This window comes from Caretta caretta, chromosome 7 (genome assembly GCF_965140235.1).
Source record: "Caretta caretta isolate rCarCar2 chromosome 7, rCarCar1.hap1, whole genome shotgun sequence".
Taxonomy (NCBI): Eukaryota; Metazoa; Chordata; order Testudines; family Cheloniidae; genus Caretta; species Caretta caretta.
Genome location: NC_134212.1, coordinates 109829145 through 109849091, shown reverse-complemented (window position 1 = coordinate 109849091; position 19947 = coordinate 109829145). Strand labels below are relative to the sequence as shown.

The 19947-nt window shown below is 38.1% G+C and overlaps 1 protein-coding gene and 2 non-coding genes across 3 annotated transcripts in view; all 3 read right to left on the bottom strand.

The window, feature by feature from the left end:
• The window catches only part of EIF3A (eukaryotic translation initiation factor 3 subunit A), a 47625-nt gene that overhangs the window by 12126 nt on the left and 15552 nt on the right, over positions 1-19947 (bottom strand). Inside the window, exons 6-17 of the mRNA XM_048858239.2 lie at positions 18434-18642; positions 17121-17292; positions 15560-15664; positions 14653-14751; positions 13563-13679; positions 11602-11787; positions 6349-6696; positions 5470-5574; positions 4957-5070; positions 4497-4619; positions 2347-2500; positions 1051-1235 (exon numbers count right to left, since the gene is read on the bottom strand). Of these exons, the coding sequence (XP_048714196.2) occupies positions 1051-1235; positions 2347-2500; positions 4497-4619; positions 4957-5070; positions 5470-5574; positions 6349-6696; positions 11602-11787; positions 13563-13679; positions 14653-14751; positions 15560-15664; positions 17121-17292; positions 18434-18642 (1917 nt within the window). The remainder of the gene's footprint in view (positions 1-1050; positions 1236-2346; positions 2501-4496; positions 4620-4956; positions 5071-5469; positions 5575-6348; positions 6697-11601; positions 11788-13562; positions 13680-14652; positions 14752-15559; positions 15665-17120; positions 17293-18433; positions 18643-19947) is intronic.
• Positions 11349-11480, bottom strand: LOC125640725 (small nucleolar RNA SNORA19). The gene has a single exon (XR_007357877.1). It is a non-coding gene; the product is annotated as a small nucleolar RNA SNORA19 (small nucleolar RNA).
• On the bottom strand, positions 14137-14267 carry LOC125640726 (small nucleolar RNA SNORA19). Its single transcript, XR_007357878.1, has one exon. It is a non-coding gene; the product is annotated as a small nucleolar RNA SNORA19 (small nucleolar RNA).

Sequence of the window (19947 nt, the reverse complement as noted above, 5' to 3'; positions counted from 1 at the left end):
GTTCTCTGTGTATATAAATCTCCCCACTGTATTTTCCACTGCATGCATCCGATGAAGTGAGCTGTAGCTCACGAAAGCTTACCCTCAAATACATTTGTTAGTCTCTAAGGTGCCACAAGTCCTCCTTTTCTTTTTGCTTATACAATAAGTGTTTTACAATAAGTGGATACAGAGTACCTTTACACATTTGTGTGTCTGTGAAGTCTATCTAGATGTCTACATATCAAGCACAAGCTCAAGATGGATAAAACAGAGCTCCTAATCTTCCCACCTCACCTCCTTTTTCAGTCACTGTGATCACCACCACCATCCTGCCTGTCACTCAGACCTGTAACGTGTGTCATCTTTGACTTGGATCTCTCTCCAGCTTCCTACATTCATGCTACGTCTAAATCTTGCAAAGTCTTTCTTATCCATCCACACAGCTAAAACTCTCATCCAACCTCATCTCATATCTCAAATACAACTTCCTTTTCTCTGGCCTTGACAAATGCAGTTGTGCCCCATTCATATCACAGATGCAAAGATCATTCTCCTAGCCCTAGTGCATTATTTCAGTCCTATTTTCTATTATATTTTCAAAATGATAACATCTGATTTTTTAAAGATATTTTTTAGTCTTTCACTCTTCTAATCTGATATAGTGAGTAGGTTTATTTTTATGTTTAGACTGGAGTTTCCCTTTAATGGCTATTCTGATTCACAATTTTAGCAAAAGCCATTACAATTTTGTTCCTCATTGGTCCCTCCCAATTCATCTGCGCTTACCACAATTAAATCTATTCTCTATCCTTTTAAATATATTGGTTCAATTTGATGACAACGAATTTTCTGTGGCCAATGAATAAATCATCAATAGCTGACACCCAAATATTAACTTCTGAACTAGATAAACAACTAAGCACATAGAATTTAATGAAACTTTTCCTTATGGTTTGTACACCTCTACACGGCTTTCATTAGCACACCTAAACTGCATTTTCAAACTCCTGACAAAATATAGAGAGGAAGAAAAACCAGCCCATTACAAAAACAAACAAATCAGAATACCCTTCTTGAAAGTGGGTCATCAAGACCCCTCCTCTCCTCTTCTCTGCGTCGCTCCCTCTCTTCAATTTCCAGCTCTCTTTGACGTTTTTTCCTCTCTACTTCTTCTAGTTTTCTGACACGCTCCTGATATTCCCGCTGTTCCTGCTCACGTTTTTCACGCTCAATACGTTCCTTCTCTTCAAGCTCTGCAACAAGAATTTAGTTTATTTTTTTCAAAAGAATACAAACTACCAATATAGCAAATCCTCTCTGAGAGCAGTTTATAACAACCGGAGGAAAAAAGAGAAAGGGTACACAGTAGTCCTCCTCACACCCACAAACATCTAAGTAACCATTGTAGTATTTGTGAACAGCGGCATTCTTCTTTTGAAAGTAATTAACGTCTAAGTGACAGAAAAAACAAAAAATAATTGATCAACTTGATATCTGGCACAACAGCTGTTGGATATTTAATAAAGAAACCATGCAGATACCTATATATCTCTGCACAGATCCAATTTATTAACACTAAAGGTGTGAAATACTAGTTAACACCGTAACAACCTGGATGTACTTCAAGTATGGGCAAGAAGCTCTTCAAGTATGCGTCAAAAAAAGCAACTAATTATTTCATAAACCAGATACAAAAATCCTGAATGAAGATAAGATTTTAAGATGTTTTATAAAGGATACAGACCTGACACTTCAGGGCTTCAGCCATCCACTAACAGGGGGTTGGGAAAATATTTGCCTTATGGAAAGTTATTTCATATTTGTCCAATCTAAGGATTTCCAAGTACCATCTTCTGAAGTCTCAGGTACTGGCCACCACAGACAGGACTACAGAGAAAACTGCAATGATCCGATATGGTAATTCTCGTGTTCTCAGCATGGCAACAATGTTCCCTCTGTTTTTAATCCTCATGTACAAAAAGAAAGACCGTGAGAACTCTAATCTGAAACCTTTGAGTAGAGACTCTCCAACTCCTATTCTTACTCTATCCTCTACCTCAATCATTATTGCCTCTTCATTTTCTCTCTTCAGCCCACACACCTCTGCCCCAAGTGTGTTGTGTGTACACAGAGAGAGACTGCCAGCAGGCTGGGTGGTTGCACAAGCATGAATCTCACAAGATGGACTGTCTTTTGGTTGCAATGAATATAGAACTTTCCTCCGAATGGAAAGGAACAGAAAAACTTCCTACTATCTGATGGAACACAGTGACCTATACTTGCCTCAAGGATTTTGGGATGGTTCAAGAAGCAATGAAATACAATATCAATCTGTTTACTCAGTGCATGTCCCTTAATTTTTACCTTTAAGCATTTTTTCTTCTTGCAATCTCTGCTCTTCCTCCTCCTTTTCTCTGTAATAAGAAATACGCCTCTCCTCTTTGCGTTGTCTCTTGCGTTCCTCCAAACGATTATGTCTTTCTTCTGCTAACCTTTCTTCGAACTGTTTGAGTTTTTCCTGAAAAATAGCAAGAGTACAAGTAAAACCTTCAGAACTCAATCCAACAACTGGAGAGTTCTTTAGGTCACTGAACAAAGATGCGAAGAACCACAAAATAGTAATGTCAACAAATTTTCCAATAGACATCTTCACATCCACTGGCCATTTTACGGGGTGATGGTTAAACTTTCCTCCTGCCAACCCCCTTCTGGGAAGTTAAGAATAAAGGGATGCAATGTCTACCCCTGAGAAATGGAATCAGCATCCACAATGCTAGTGCTTTGTTTCCTCAGAAACCCCAGTAAGATAAACGGATGCCCAATCTCTCAGAAATCACATGTAGTGCCACAAAAAGAGGTGGACATAGCTACCAGAAAGCTGTTAAAACAGGGATGGGCAAACTTTTTTGGGCCAAGGGCCACATCTGGGTGGGGAAATTGTATGCAGGGCCGGGGCAGGGGGTTGGAGTGCGGTAGGAAGTACAGGGTGTGGGAGGGGGTGCAGTGTGCAGAAACGGACTCGGAGCAAGGGATTGGGGAAGAGGAGAGGTGCCGAAGGGGTGCAGACTGTCGGAGGGAGCTCACAGCGGGGGTTGAGGTGCACGGGAGTGCAGCAGGGGGCTCAGGGCAGGGAGTTGGGGTGCAGGAGGGGTGCGAGGTGCAGGCAGAGAGTTGGGGGGCTGGGGTGCAGGAGGGGTTCAGGCTCCGGCCCAGCACCGCTTACCTAAAGTGGCTCCAGGGTGGCAGCAGCACGAACTGGGGCTAGGGCAGGCCAGAACCACATCCCTGCGCGGCTCCTGGGCCACTCCCAGGGCTTCACGCGCTGCCCTTGCCACGCCTCCAGGTACCCCCCCCCCCCAAGGCACGTGGTGCTGGCCACTTCTGAGAGTGGCACGGAGCCTGCGGCACTACAGGGGACAATCCCGTGGGCCGCATCCAGCCCACGGGCCATAGTTTGCCCACCCCTGTGCTAAAACTTCTTCCCTCTTTAATAATTATAAACAACAAGATAATTTAAATTCCTACTTTTGCGGAATATTGAGTTTAACAGTTTCTCATATCCCTAAAAATCTCAGGAAAAAACTCTGTAGTGGTAACCCCTAAAGACGATACATTTTTGACATAATTTTCCCTTCTAAATTCCATAATATTTATGGGAGGAAAACTGCTACATCTCTAATACACCACAGAGAAATTCAGTGAAGTTTTCAAAGTGCCAGAACAGGAAACTCAGTCACACAATTTCTATTGTATCTCTTCTCCCCTTTCATTTATCTAATTTAGGTATTACCTGTTCAGGTCACGAACCTAGTCTCACATCTAAAATACCAGAGATACCTCTGTAACATGAGTGATCTGCTGAATCAACTAACAAGACAGAACTGAACCACAAGAATTTTGTTAATTTAAGTCTGTTATTTAGATTAGAAACATTTTCAAGATTACTCTAACCGGATGAGCAACTCCAAATTGTGGTCCAGAAAAGCTGACTGGTCACGTGCTGCTGGCTTGCCCTCATTTCCAGTCGCTAATTTACATTAAAAGGCAGCTAAAATACATCTAATGTTTTAATAATACTTTTTCATGTAAGCAACTGTGGTAGATGCCACAGCAATTTTAAAATGACAGTGCCTGGGAAGCGACAGGGTCTGCCAGATCATCTTGTGGACATCTCCACCCCATGCACACTTCATTAATGTAACTCTCAATGAAAGAACGATGGCTCTTTCGAATTACAAAATTGTTTTGTGGCTCAATGTCACATTGTGGCCATCACCATTTGTCTTTTAAAGGGTCAACTATATAAATTTGAATTCTTCTAGATTGTCAGAAAGGTTTATTCCCCATGAGTTTCAGAAAGATAGCAGGGCAACATCTTTGTAATTTAAACAGACATTATCTTGTCTAGCTCCATTTGTTAATTCATTTGTATTTTTCAAGTGGAACACTGACCTCACAAATTAAGTCCTGTACTTTATAGAAATGCTTTTCCAACAAGAACACATGATGTTTACCTGATAAACTGATTGTCGTGCTGCCATGAGCCTAGATACAAATAAGTCTTTATCATCCAACATCCTTGACATCCTGTTCTTATGCTCCAACGCTTTTTCGCGTTCCAGCTGCATTGTGGTGATCTACAAATATGCAAAAGTAAAAATATTAAAAATTTTAGACATTACGTATTTGTCTTTATAACACACAACAAATCCCCTGGGGTTGTTTAACCCTCAGAACCCACAACCAGAGGCAGCTTATCAGACAGCTGCCTCTTTCTCTATCTGGACTGACAAAAGACACTGCTATCCATGAGTATGAAGAAAATAATGAGGAACTGAAAGAATCCCCTATGAACTAAATCACATCTCCCCTTCTTGGACTGAGCTGGACAAGGGAAAGCATACATATGGCACAGACCTAGTTTCTATATCGAGCAACAAATGATGCTGCTATCTGAAATTAAAATATCCTTACCCTTTCTTCTTCTTGCTGTTCCCATAGGTCCATGTCTCGGATTCTTTGTTCCTCATAAGCAGTCTTTATCAGAGGAATTTCTTCCAAGCGCTTTGCTCTTTCAAAATAGTCAATCTAAATATAGAAAACCAAACATATTATATCTATACTGTATAAAATAAAGACCAAATCTGGTATGCTAAAAAAATATTTCTATTTCACCCAATATATTTGCTACCTCAGCATTCCCAGCATATTCATCCTTGAAACATGCAAAGTTGCACCAGTTTAATCCAAGGTGTGATTTTAAACCAATTTAGTTAAATTGGTGCAGATTTGTGTGTAGAGACTCAAATCAATTAAAACCTGGCTTATATGAATTCAGCTTGCTACCATATCTCTACGGCATCAAGGTAAACTGATATTGTTTTAGAATCAATATAAAAGTACATCCACACAGGGGTTCACAATAGTTTAACTAAACCTGTGTAAATTTCTACAGAGCCAAGCCCATACTCTTATTGCTTTATATACCTTCTTTTCCTGATTCTTCAGACGTTCTTGGAGTTCCTTCTTTTCTTTCTCCAGCTGTTCAACCTGTTTAGCCATGATGAAGTCAGGGTCCAATTCTTCAAGATCCTACAATCAGATATTAAAGTTAATAAACAGCACAGAAAGCAAATAGTTGTTTCCTGGCATGAATGCAGTTTCCTCTGTTCACTTTAACTTTTTTGCAATTTCTGATTTAACTTTCAAACTAGTTGACTTTCTGAACATTTTTAGGCTCCTGTTAATGTCTGTTGTGTAACCTGCATTCTACTCTGAAGACATCTCATGGATTTTGATCCGAATTCTAACTAAGATATAGTCCAGTTGTCACCGGTACAATTTGGATGTCTATTTCATGTTTTATTCCTAGGTAGGTATCTAGATCAGTGGTCTCCAAATTTTTTGGATCACGCACCCTAGGGAAGCCAAAAAAAAAAAAAAAAAAAAGAGCTGCCACCAGCGTGCCCCTCAAGACGGAGCAGGGAGAGCTGAGCTGCTGCCTGCGTGCCGCCGAAGAATCAAAGGTCCAGCCGTGCTGGCAGTGCTCCTTCAGCGGCACTCCTCCTGCCACGCACCCCCAGGGATGGTCTGGTGCACGCACCCCACTTTGGAGACCACTGATCGAGATGATAGAAATCTTCAGCCCCCTCTCAAACGGCTGGACTTCTTTCCTACATGTAAATAGCTCCTATCCCAATGATCGAACAAATCAAATATTTAAATTGCCCAAATTGGTAGTCTCATCGTTTTAGGAATGTCTTACTGACATAAAAACAAAACAAGTGGAGAATATGAAATTTAGGCAGCTGAGTAACAGTACAGGAATCTAGAATAAATTCAATATTCCAGTAATAAGTTGCTTACCTCAATATCAATATCTTTGAATGCCTTGGCTCCCAGTTCAGTCTTCTTAATCTGCTCCAAACGTTCACGAACAGTTTTTTTTTTGATTTGCTCATGTTCTTGCAGAATACGCTCCTTCTCTCTCTCTTTTGCCTCCTGGCGCAGTCTCTCTTCTTCAGCTTTACGAACTTTTTGAAGTTCAGCTTCACGCTGTTCCAACTCTTCTTTCTCACGCTGAATGTTTAGACTTTCAAGACGCTCCTTTCTCTCCTCTATTGTTTGACGACGAGCAAGGATACGCTGATGCTCTTTCCTTGAATTTTTTAAGTAAGCAGTGACAGCCAACTGATGTTGTTCTTCCTTCTCTTGCTGAATGCAAATAAAGAACAGGACAGCAAATTGATTAGCATCCCTTTAAAATTTCCAAGTCATGGGAAAGTGAAACATTATAAAACAGACAACTCAAAGTCATCTTATTTCCTATATTTGGGAACTGCATGAAAAACTTTACTGAAACTGAAAGCATGGTTCCCAATCGTATAAACATATACGAGTAGTAGTCTCAAAGTGATTACTCACATGCACAAAAGCTAAACATGTTAAGCATTCCATAGTATCAGATCAACACTTTACGAAGCGTGTCCTAGGTGTGAAATTTTTGAACTTCCTTAAAAATATTTTACATACGCTTGTAACAACAACAGTTATGATTCTACAACTGAGAGATGAAAAAAGAACACTTTTCAGTTTGTTTTTATGTACTAAATAGCACTTTATGTATAGCCAGTTTCACCTGTACAATCATTTAATCGTTTTTCCATATTTCTATGGATCTTTTATACAGCAACAGGGGAGAGAAAGTTATAAGATCACAAAAATTGGCAGTTTCCACAGTATGCATCCGATGAAGTGAGCTGTAGCTCACGAAAGCTTATGCTCAAATAAACTGGTTAGTCTCTAAGATGCCACAAGTACTCCTTTTCTTTTTGTGAATACAGACTAACACGGCTGTTACTCTGAAACCTGTCAAAAATTGACAGGATGACTCAGAAGCAAGCACAGTATCTGAGACTATTTTAAATTCATTTATAAAAAATAACTAGGGTTCACATTGATTGTGTCCTTTTAAGTATCTTCTGCCACTTTTTCTTTACTCACCATCCGTTCCCCACCACCACACCTTAGCTAATCAGCCACTGCAAAGCTTTACAAAGAGATCAAAGAGAAGCAGCACGTACATTTATTTGAAAACAAGGAGGAGTCCGGTAGCACCTTAAGGACTAACAGATTTCTCTGAAGGCACTTATATGTGCTGCTAAAGGGGGAGAAGGCAACAGGAGTAAGTGGAAGAAAGTGGGAAGGGAGGAAAGGCTTAAGGAGAATTTTAAAAATGTCACCCATATGCACAGCAGTGAATTTGACACAGTTACAGAGTGTGTTGATATAGTAGCGAAGTTCTGGATGTAACATTTTTTTAAAAAAAAAAAAGTCTACTTGGTTTACAGCTTCCCAAGCTTGCAACTGTAACCACAAAGGGGGCTTGATTTTAAAATCAGAACTCTGCATTTCTCAATTTCTGCAGGTACAATAGCAGGCATTTACATGTCTAGTTAGCTGACTGCACCTTCAAGTCAAGCAAAAGTTTAAACTGTGGGCCAGATTAGGCCCGTTCATAATAACTGGTCCACAGCCTGTTGTCCAACATCATAACAAAACTATATTACTTGGAAAACATTATTTAAAGGATTATAAAGAAACGGTTTAAGTACAACATTTCAGGATTTGTTCAGCCAACATGAGTATTGGGTAACTTGCATTACACAATATGCACTCATAAGACTGTTGAGCATACATCCTGGAATACTGTGTTATTGCTTACATTATACTTATATAGATGGAAATTCTTGATAGATCATATTAAGATTATGCTACAAAAGGGAGTAATACTGTAACTTGTACACATTGTTAAAGGACTTCTGTCCCTATGGAGAAAACATTTATCATTTGATAAAGATTGGCAACCTTTTGAGACTTCTAAAAATAAAAGTACACATTAAACACTATTATAATTGAAAAGTTATTTTAAACTTCCACTACATAAATATGGGTCTAGCTAGTGGGTCATAATACTTGGGTCTCTTTAAAATTACTGACTGTGTAACGTGCCTATATCTGGGTCAAACACGGTGAATAATTATATATAAAAATATACATAAGCATGGCCTTGTGTACAACCATAATATCTACTAGACATCGTTATATGTTGATCGAGTTGTCTCTAACAAAGAACAGCAATTTAAAGAATAGAATGTAAAAGCCAATCTCAAATCTAGTGCGCTTTCCAAACTTATCACCTAAAAAATAATTGGCATTTTCACTAAATGCTTGTAAAGTCAAATATGTTGAATATGAACATTTAGTAAGTCTAAACACATCAATAGAACAAACATGGAAACAGAAAATGTGTTAAATATCTTTCAGAAATTAACCCTGTAGGGTTCTGTTTCTCCCCTGCTGTACAATAAATCAGTTACCAAAGGCTACTAAGAATTTAAAGTTAGAAGGCTCAATTCAATGCCCACTGAAATCACTGGGAAGAGCCCTATTTACTTAACTAGGCTTTGGACCCAGACCTAAGAAAGCTTTGTGAACAGCCAATATGACAATCAGTAGTAGTGCTTAATCATGCAGGTAGTCACCTCTAAATAATTTATCTAGAAGTCTACTCAAGGCTGAAACGCTACATGTATAAAATGATTACTCTGAATGCAACGTAAAAATCTAAAGATGACTTAGTGCTCACTCAATACATATTGTTACTTTACATACTGAGAAACAAACTGGGGAAACAGGATCTAAATGAAATTACAATAAGGGGGTATAATACTTGATGAAAGACAGTACTCGAAGAGCAGTTATCAGTGGTTTGCTGTAAAACTAGGGGGGGGTTGTATCTAGTGAGGTTCTGCAGGGGTCTATCCTGGGTCAGTACTATTCAATATTTTCATTAATGACTTAGATAATAGAGTGTGTGCTCATGAAATCTGCAGATAACACCAAGATGAGAAGGGTTGCAAGTACTTTGAAGAACAGGATTAGAATTCAAAACAACCTCCACAAATTAGAGAATTGGTCTGAAATCAACAAGAGGAAATTCCACAAAGACATGCGAAATACTATACTTGGGAAGGGAAAAATCAAATGGACAACTAAAAAAATGGGGAAAACTTGCTAAGCACTAGACCTATTGAAGAAGATCATGGCAATAGTGGATCACAAATTGAACAGGATTCAGCAATGTAATATAGTTGCAAAAAAAGCTAATATTCTGGAATGCATTAACAGGAGTGTCATATGCAAGATACAGAAGGTAACTGTCCCCACTGGTGAGGCCTCAGCTCGAGCAGTGTGTCCAGTTTTGGGCACCACACTTTAGAAAAGATGTGAACATATTAGAGAGAGTCCAGATGACAGCAATAAAAAAATTGTAAAAGGTTTAGAAAACATAACCTATAAAGAAGGGTTAAAAAAATTGGGAATGTTTAGTCTTGAGAAAAGAAGATTAAAAGGATATTGATAATAGTCTTAAAATATGGTAAGGACTGTTATAGAGAGGATGGCGATCAATTATTTTCCATGCCCACCGAAGATGAAAGCTTAATCTGCAGCAAGTGACATTTATGGTAGATATTAGGAGAAATTTTCTGATAGTTAAACACTGGAACATGGAATCCCCTTCACTGAAGGTTTTAAGAACAGGCTGGACAAATACCTTTCGGGGCTAGTCTAGGTATACTTGCTCCTGCCTCAGTTCAGAGGGCTGGACTATATGACCTCTTGAGGTCCCTTCCATCCCTATATTTTTATGATTTTAAATATCCACTCTCAAAATGCATCTGCAAAACAAAAAAAAAGTTTGCCCTTTTTTGTTCCTTTATGATAGGTAAAGATTAACTCAAAGATCTCGCTCCACCAAAAAAAAGTATTTGAGAGATCAGGCTCTGAAACACCACTTTTTCCTGGAGAACCTGAAGAGTGACATCACAGATGGAGGTTGAAATCCAACATGCAACTATCAGCCCCAACTGAAGGGGAGTTGGTTCCAAAGCAGGGAAACTCTTATGTCAGGTTTCTAGCTTCAGCTATGAGGTGACATTCCAGGTCCTTTACACTGACAAAGTCCTCCAGGAAGAGGAGATAAATCAGGATCCTATATCTTTAATTATATGCCAAAAAAAAAAGTAAAAGAATGTTACGGTTGTAAAATTAAGCACTCAGAAGCAAGTATATGCCACAGAATAAAGGCTGCCCAGGCAATCTTAATTCTACCCTCTCATATGTATACATGGTGATACAATCTTTAATTACATGGCCACATACTAACTGGTTGGATGCATCATGGAATTTTTGGCTTCCCTCAGAAGTGTCAATAACTTACTACTGCCAAATGAAGACATTACCAAACAGACCAATAACATAATTCAATCTGACAAACTATCTACTCCTTAAATTCTAAAATTTAAGAAATATAAAGTTGACAAAATATCACTTTATTAGCTTATATTTTTACTTAATTCAAAAGTATACAAATACAGCTCATCATTACAACTTGAGGGTATTAAAAACAACAGTAGGCACAATGCTCTAGAACAGTAATAATATCAATAAAAAAGAGAAAGACTGAGCAAAGTATTACTGTAAAAAAAAAAAATGCAACAACCAAGCTTTGGGCCACTCAAACCCTAGAGGTGCCCATTAATTTATTTAACTATCTATAGACAGTCAAATGGTTTTCCTGTGCCACAGAAAAGTAAATTAAACAAACTATTAATATTTACAAAGACACCGACAGCTTCAAAACAAGTGGATCTGACCAATCCAAAAAAGCTAGTGGAATTAGAAGGGTGAGATTCATGTAACTGAGAGGACAAAAGGATGCTAAGACACATTTAGCCATCTGCCACTAATAATCATTTTACTACTACATTAAATTTGTACACACTGACCTTCCTGATCAGTTGTTTTGTCTGAAGGGGACTGGCAACAGTAACTACATATAGTCATGCTGCTAATTAACCTTCACCTGTTTGTTTAGCACATCAGAAATAACACTGCTCAGCAATGCAATGAGAGCAGGTCAATGAAATGTGCATTTGACTAGGCAAGAAAAAGTTGAACAGAAGAAATTCAAGAGACAGACACAATTCCCTTCACGGAACGTTGAGATTTTTTTTTTCCCCCCAACAAAAATTTCAAAAACTTAAAAATACTTACCACTACGTTTGGTGGTTTAATCACTTCAAGAGCCTTAGCGAGAGCAGAGGACATAGCAGTCAGCTGATTTCTAATTTGCTCAGAAGGCATACTTTGCAGCTGAGGGCCAAGCGGTGCATCTTCCCGAGTTGAATAATTTAAATCTGATCCGAAGCTCAGCGTTCGAGAAGTATGATCAAGGCGAACCTTTACAAAATACATTGAAAAAAGATTCAGAAGATCAGAATTAGGGCACCACTGAATATTTAAAATGAGACATCAATTTGAAATATAGTCAGTTTCAAAAAGTGAGTTAAAAGTAGTGACCAGTATCTGAAGCCAGCTTCCTCATTGTGGTTTTAAAAAAATCTTTTTTTTTTCTTTTTTAATTATTACATTTAAATAATGTCTCTCTCTTCATTGTTGTGCCAGTGACCCATAGCTGGGCAAATGACAATACACAGGAAACCGTAAAATTGACTACACACAAAGTACTATAAAATATACAAAAACTGAAAAAATAATTATTTCTTTCAGCTATAGTAACTTAGGTGGTACTCGTAACAGGTAAATACAATTCTACTGCCATAAATAACCACTGCATTGCCGCAACTGTGGTTTTAAGTTGATTGTGCCTCCGAGGCCAGGTCAACACACAAAGATGCATCAATTTAACTGGTCATGTGATTTTAAACTTATTGAGTTAATGTGGCGCAAATGCATGTGATCCTTCTTAAACAGGTTTAAATTTGGCTTAAATTTACAGATGCAAGGTGAAACAATGCAATCAATTTTAAAACAGAAGTTTGTCCACAAAGGCGTTTGCACAAGTTTAACTAAATTTGTTTTAAATCAAGATAAGTTAAAAAATGGTGCAACTTCAGCATGTAGACAAGCTCTAAGCGTAAGTTACTTTTTAAAAAAACAACTGCCCTAGACATTGGAAATGATGTTTGAAGAATTAAGGAACAAAACTGTTGCTACATCTGGCCTATATTCAACAGAACAAAATGGCTTGTAAAAAAGCTCACCCCCGTAAAGAAGTGACTCTACAAAGTCTGAATAAAGATAAGTACAGAAGCATGGCTATAAGACAGAGTCATTCAATGATTCAATATAAGGAACACTGCATGAGGTGAAAACCAACTACATGAATAGTTCTTGCTACTGTCCCTTCATTACAGACAGATAACTTGCCCTACTTCATTCCACTTAAACTTGGCAGTAGACACCTAGAGTGAAAGCCTGATCCCAATGTAGCCACGAGAAGCTTTGCCAGTGACTTCAATGAGGCCTTCAATTGCAAGTGTTTTATTTTAGGTACTAACTAGGCTCAATGTCTTCCCTAAATCAAATGAACAGATGTGAAGTGCTCTGAAATAAGAACAGTTTGTTTCTTCATGATCATATGCAAAAATATGGTAGTGCAGGCTACAGCTCAGGTTAAAGTATATACTTGACTTCCACTGGCAATACATCTGTTATCTACAGCAGGAGTTAAAATGTCTCATGCTATTTGCTGCTTTATATCATACCTACAGGTACACACTTTGTCCACCAAGTATAGCTTTTTGGAAGTGGTCCTAAGTGATTACTTTGGAGCGTTACCAAAGTTTCCAGTACTTTTTCTCAGACTTTTGGTGAAGGACTTTCTGTATTAGACAATCTGTTTTTGCTGATCCCTTGGACAGTCACTTAAACAAGTTTCGCTGAAATTTATTTATTGTATTTACATACTGAATTCCTCTTCACTACTGCAAGTGGGCTACACAACTTAAGAACATAAAAACAGCAACAAATTAATGTATCAAAAAGAGATCACATCCTCAATTTGCTCCTTCCCTGTTCATCAGCATCAACTCTCTATTATCTGGGTTGAGTGTCAACCTGCTACTTTTTACCTGACCCCTGAGCTTGACCAGGTAACAGAAAGCTATAAATACACACACACACTTTTACAGTAGTCTTTTTATGGCACTTACTTGCAAGTCACAATGTCTGGCTGCATCAACAATAGCACGCTCTAATTGGAAAGCATCAACAAAAGGAACCAAGGTAGTTAAACGAGAAAAGTCGATGGTCTGATAAATCTGCGCAACCTGCATAATATATGAATATTCAGTTTTCTTCCCATTAAAAATCAGGTTAACAGAAGCTAAAACTATCGCACATGCTGTAAAGTTAGCCTGATTAATTGACAGTTGGGCAACAGGTTAACGAAGATGTGTTTAATTATTATTCATATTTTACCAACACTTCAACATTTTCTTCCAATATTTTATTTAATCTTAATCTAGGATCAAGTGACTTTCCTGACTAGAAAAGGAGTACTTGTGGCACCTTAGAGACTAACCAATTTATTTGAGCATAAGCTTTCGTGAGCTAGAGCTCACTTCATCGGATGCATACTGTATGCATCTGATGAAGTGAGCTGTAGCTCACGAAAGCCTATGCTCAAATAAATTGGTTAGTCTCTAAGGTGCCACAAGTACTCCTTTTCTTTTTGCGAATACAGACTAACACGGCTGTTACTCTGAAACCTTTCCTGACTAGGTTCTTTGTCTGAAGGAGACTGGCAGCAGTAACTATATACAGCAACGCTGCTAATTAACCTTCAGCTGTTGTCTGGCACATCAGAAATAACACTGCTCACCACTGAAATGGGTTCAGGTCAATGAAATGTGCATTTGACAAAATAAGCTTTTTTCAAATTAACTACAAGGAAACAAAGGATTGAACAGATATAAGGCAAGACTGAAAAGCTAAATAAAGGAACAAATAAGTCTAGATAAAATCCTACACCAGCGTATACAGCTATTATTTAAAATAGTTAGCAGCTAGAGTTGTGTTTAACAAAGCAGTATAAGACAGGAAGGACGGGTTATATGGATGGGGAAAAAAAGACTGTCTCAAAGTCATAGTAAGAGCATTACATTCAATGGCAAATTTTTACTTAGGCCATGAAATAAAATGTTACGTTTTGGGCTTCAGAATCTTCCAAAAGATTCTCAAACTCAGTCATCTCTGTGCACATTCAATTACTTTTATTTATTTTTATATATAAAATCATACCTGCTGCAGAAGACGAAGGATGGTGTTGTTTTGCAGATGTGGGACATACAGCTGCAATTCAGGTTCCTTTTCAACTTGATCTCTCACCCAGTTTAGAACCTGTCACAATGACCAGAAAGTTACAATATCTATTTCATCTGAGAGCCCCAAAATACTCTTCAAATTTCAAGTTAAACAAACTTTCCAAAATAACGCCACTTTAGAATTCATGAAGCAAAGCACTGCCTAATTATAAATTTATTACTGATGCAAATCTTTTGATAAACACACTACTGTTTTTTTACACAATGGAGATCTAGATTTTGTTGGAATGTGACTGACAGCACTGGCCATATTAACCACATTGTGAATTTACCTTCACTGTTTAGATTAAATATTCCTGTTCGTACAGACACAAAGGCAATATAATGTACTTCACCAGTTGTGGAATTTAGAAAAATTCAGTGGACCAAATTTACAGTGCTTACTTTACTCTCACTCTGGCTTAAAAGTAAATGCAGATGGCTTTTGCAGTTTTTCCCTATCCCATACAACCATTTCAGTAGCTTTCCAGAAGAGGGTGAGACTAAGACTGTGTCAACCAACAAAAGCTTAGCTCAACTGCCTCCCCAATATCACCTTCACCAGCCCAGAGAACAAGAATTTCAAGGTTGCTCCCAAAACTATATCTCCTTGTACGAGCACTTTAAGTGGTGCCAACGGATATGGCAGGTCAAAAATGCTTTTGAAAAGAATGTTATATGCTATTTATATAGCAACATACACAGCAGTGTATAATGTAAACACAACAATAATGAAAATGGGCCAAATGAAGTCCCTGACCCAAAAAACTGACAATCCAACCTCACTAACTGCTAATATCATCTGCCCAGACTCATGTGTCTCTATATACTCCTACAGGACTTACCTTGGTTACACGATCACATAGCTTTAGTGGGTGGAAATCTACTTCAAGCCAATTGTAAAGTTCCTTTACCTCCGGAACAACATGCTGCACTACATTAAACCTCACCTAGAGTCAACATAATGGAAGAAAAAAATACTTGCTTAAGATAACAATAATTACACTCTGCAACTTTGTAACTAAGAAATTAAACAAAGCCAATGAAATGCTTAATTCATTATGCTTTAATTAAAACCATTTTGATTAATCAAAAATATGATAATTTATTTAAATTAGAGCACAGAATTTATGGAATGTCGTTTTCAGTTGCAAATGTCAGAACAGAGAAAAACAAAATAATCTAGTCTATGAAAAGTATTTTGATTGGGTTAGCGTGCACGGCATGTTAGGCACTTCCCAGACACAAATGAAAACAGTCCCTGCATGAGTATATTCAGGAGTGGATCTGAACTAAAGATGCACATATTACAGCCTATTGGTAAATTCCCAAAGTTCTAAAATTAAAAGTGGCAAAAAAAATTGCTAGACACAAACAAAAATGCTTAAATTGTGAGAGGTAACAAGAAGTAACACTTTTTAATGCGTGTAACTGATTTCAAGGAAAGCTATTTTTTTCATGAAGACTTGGAAGGTATCACCAGAAGACAATTTATATCTCACTAACCTTCTCTCAAATCAAACAAGGGCAAGTTTTCCTAACTGCCTAGGTCAGGGATGGGCAAACTTTTTGGCCTGAGGACCACATCTGGGTATGGAAATTGTATGGCGGGCCATGAATGCTCACAAAATTGGGGGTTGGGGAGAGGGTGCGGGCTCTGGGGTGATGCTGCAAGCTGCGGGGGAGGCACCTGGGGTGGGAGCAGCATGCGGAGCCCCCTGGATGCCCCTACACGTAGGAGCTGGAGGCAGGCATGCTGCTGCTCCCTGGCGGGAGCGCTCGAAGACTAGATTAAAACGTCAGGAGGGCCGGATGCGGCCCCCGAGCCGTAGTTTGCCCCCCCCGGCCTAGGTCCTTGTAAACCTTCATTCAGCTTAATGTACTAATCTTACCTTGATACACATTGAAAATATAATATTAAAACATCTAATCTAATTAATTATCCTCCAATTTCAATATGGTAAATCAAAAGAAAAAAAAATGAAAGTTCCTGGTCTCCACCCCCTCCAAAGCCATTGCAGGATCATTCACAGCAGGTTTCTGGTTTGCTTTTGTCACAAAATGGACAATATTTATCACTATATTGGAACATTAATTTTCACTGGATACAAAGACACAGAGTTAGGATTTTAGTCTATCCATGTTGTTTTTCAAATGGAGACAGAAATACAGACAAAGGAGAGGGACTACTTTAGCCTGACTTTCTAGCACATCAGAAGAAAGTGTATTACTGCACAGTTAAATTATAAACATCTTCACAGTTGATCATGTTGAATTCTTTTACTTTAATGGACTTTTTAAATTTACTGGAATATTTTGAATTGCAGCACCATATCTAACTATAACAGCTTTTGAGGGAAACTACAGATTAAATATAAAATCTTTCACTCAAACACAATTATTTACCATGTCATTAATAAGACTGATACGTGTAGGTGGGGCCTGGAGGCCCAGCAGCGTGGCCAGACGTCGCTGCTTTTCAACGATGATACCATCCATATCCAGAAGACGAGCAATATCAGTTCGCTCAGGAGTTATAGGAATTGACAGAGTAGCCAAAAGGACTCGGGTTGACATCCTGTTGTTAAAGTACAATCACAAAAGATGAATTATAAAATAGAAATCTTTGTGTGTGTGTTTTGTTGGGTTTTTTTGCACACACTTCAGTTGTAAAACAGAAGCATCCAATCAGTGTAAAAGCTCAGGGGTGAATGATTTATTCTTTCAATAACTACGCCATATCAAAATGCAAGCAACACCAGAAAACAAGATATGTTAGTATTTCAGTGTTCAGACTAATTCTGAGTGCTTCTTAATTTCTAGAGGGGATAACTTAGTTGATATCAGCCCTTTATTATGCAGCTTCCTTTAAAAAAAAATCCTCCTCTCCAAATAAAATAAAATAGAATAAAAAAAATTAAAGAATATCCAGTAAAGGGCTGGTAGCCAGAGCCATCTTAGTCCTGCTTCCAGTACAATCACAAAGCCCCCAAGCTATGGAATAGCTACTGACAGCTCCATAAGATTGATTAATTTGATGCGATAATTTAAAAAAATTCAAAATAAGTCTAACTTGAATATGTTACTGTAGACGGTGATATTAAAAATTTGAAATATGTGCTGAATTCCCAGATAAGTACATTTAAGTGGAACGTAAACATCTTCCTTAAATTGTACCTTCCCACAATTTTTGAATTGACAAGGGTTTGTAGGTGAACGTTGCAGCTTTACAAACTCCAGAGATCAGCCATGGATAGTTAACTGCTGCTCACTGAATGCACCAGCATGCCTCAAAAGCCTTTTCAAGGTCACACTCAGCACCAATTCTATTGTATGCCTTAATAATGTACATTTACATAGTATCTTTCATTCAAAACTTTACTAACAATAATTAAGTCATGTGAAGTAAGTATTTCACCATTTCACAAATGGAGGCAAGACAGAGGTTTGGTGACTTGCTCAGGGTCTCAGTCTGTGGCCAATATGGTAATAACACACAGGAGGTCCCAATGCTCACCTTCATTACAAGATTTGTTGAATGTCCTTCTTGCCCTTATTATTGGGACATTCTTTACTTATCCCTTTAAGCAAAGCTGTTCAGTATCTGATGCCACCCTCTCAAATACACATTCCATCTGCTTCTTATGACATGCTAAATTGAATTAATTTGTACATAAGTGATTAAAACCAGAAGCTAAGTGAAAAGCATGTCTCCCCACCTCTGCATCTCCTCTTGTGTGAGATTCTTTCGCATTTCTCTTGACAGGTGGTACAGTCGGTGAAGTGTGGATGCATGGAAAAGAGCATTTCCTGATTTCCAGAAGACAGTGGAAACTTTGTGATAGTAATTTGCCATCAGCTGGGGTTTGGGTGGTTTCTTAGACAAGGAGAATAGCCCATGAATATCCTCCACTGCTTTGAAAGCTTCCTAAAATAATGAACAAAAGAATTACTTTCAGTATATTACTTGCAAGAAAATTAGAAAACTAAAAGCTAAAGCTTTTAGAAGCATGTTTAATATACAAAGCTTTATCATTTGAATATATATCTTTAGCTGTAATTTTCAACTTGATCAGTTACCCAAAAATAAATACATTCCTTTCTAACAAAGAAATGATTTACATATATTCCAAATAATTTAAAGCTATTTGCTAGAGCTGGGCAGCAAAGGGAATTCTGTTTCATGGAAAATTTTGGTTTCATTCCGATTTGGCACAAAGCGAGAAGATTTCCAAATTCTCTATAAAAGGGAATAAACACCAGATCTGGAGCAGTCTGCCTGGTGGGCTGCTTTGGAGCCACAGACTCTGGAAGCCCAAGGCTACAAAAGATCAGCGAGCCTGGACTCCCAGCGAGGCTCTCAGCTCTCTCTGTCAGCCCACCAGGTAGGATACAAAGGAGCCAGGTGGATGAGCTGACAAGAAATCAAGCACACAAAGTTGTCAGAAGTCTGCCTGGTTTCCATCAGAACTTCATCAAAATTGAAAGATCTTGGCAAAACATTTTGATTTTGACAAATTGGCAAATTCCAATGATAAAATGTCTCAGAATTTTTTTAACGAGCTCTATTTGCCCTTCTCTCCATCTCATCAATAGTGACCAAAACGGCCTTAGATTTATTATATTAGAAGCATGACAAATCTACACCTGATAAAGGAACATAATGGAAATAATATTTTTCAGATTAATGTAAAACAAATTAACAGAACTTGCATTAATAACTGTAATTTTGACTTTGGTATTTCTCTAAAGGAAAAAGACTGAGTAGAAATAACAAAATAAATTAGTATCTAAATCATGGATGGTCGCATTCCACAATTTTGCAACCTTGAAAATAGTTAGAGAATGGGGACCCCCATCACAGATTTAGGTCCCTGCTGACTGCCTCCAGAAAACCTGATCTCCCTCTTGAGAAAGCAAATTTTCAGAGATGAGGAGGGTCAACTAACTGATTTCCTCACCCATTCACCTATACTCCAAGCAGTCTCTGGCAACTACATCAACGCCCATAAAAATTCATTTTCCATTGCAAGTAGTGGCTTATCTTGAAGTCCTGCTTCTAGACAGCACCAGGATCATCAGATGTTTGATATTTAATACACATATAACTATAAATTCAACACATTAAAATTTCACTCTATATCTTTGCATCCCTGTATGTATTTTAGATCTTGGAGTACACACCATGAAATTCAAAATTTGATGCCGGTTTGGGACAGAGGGTCTATGGATC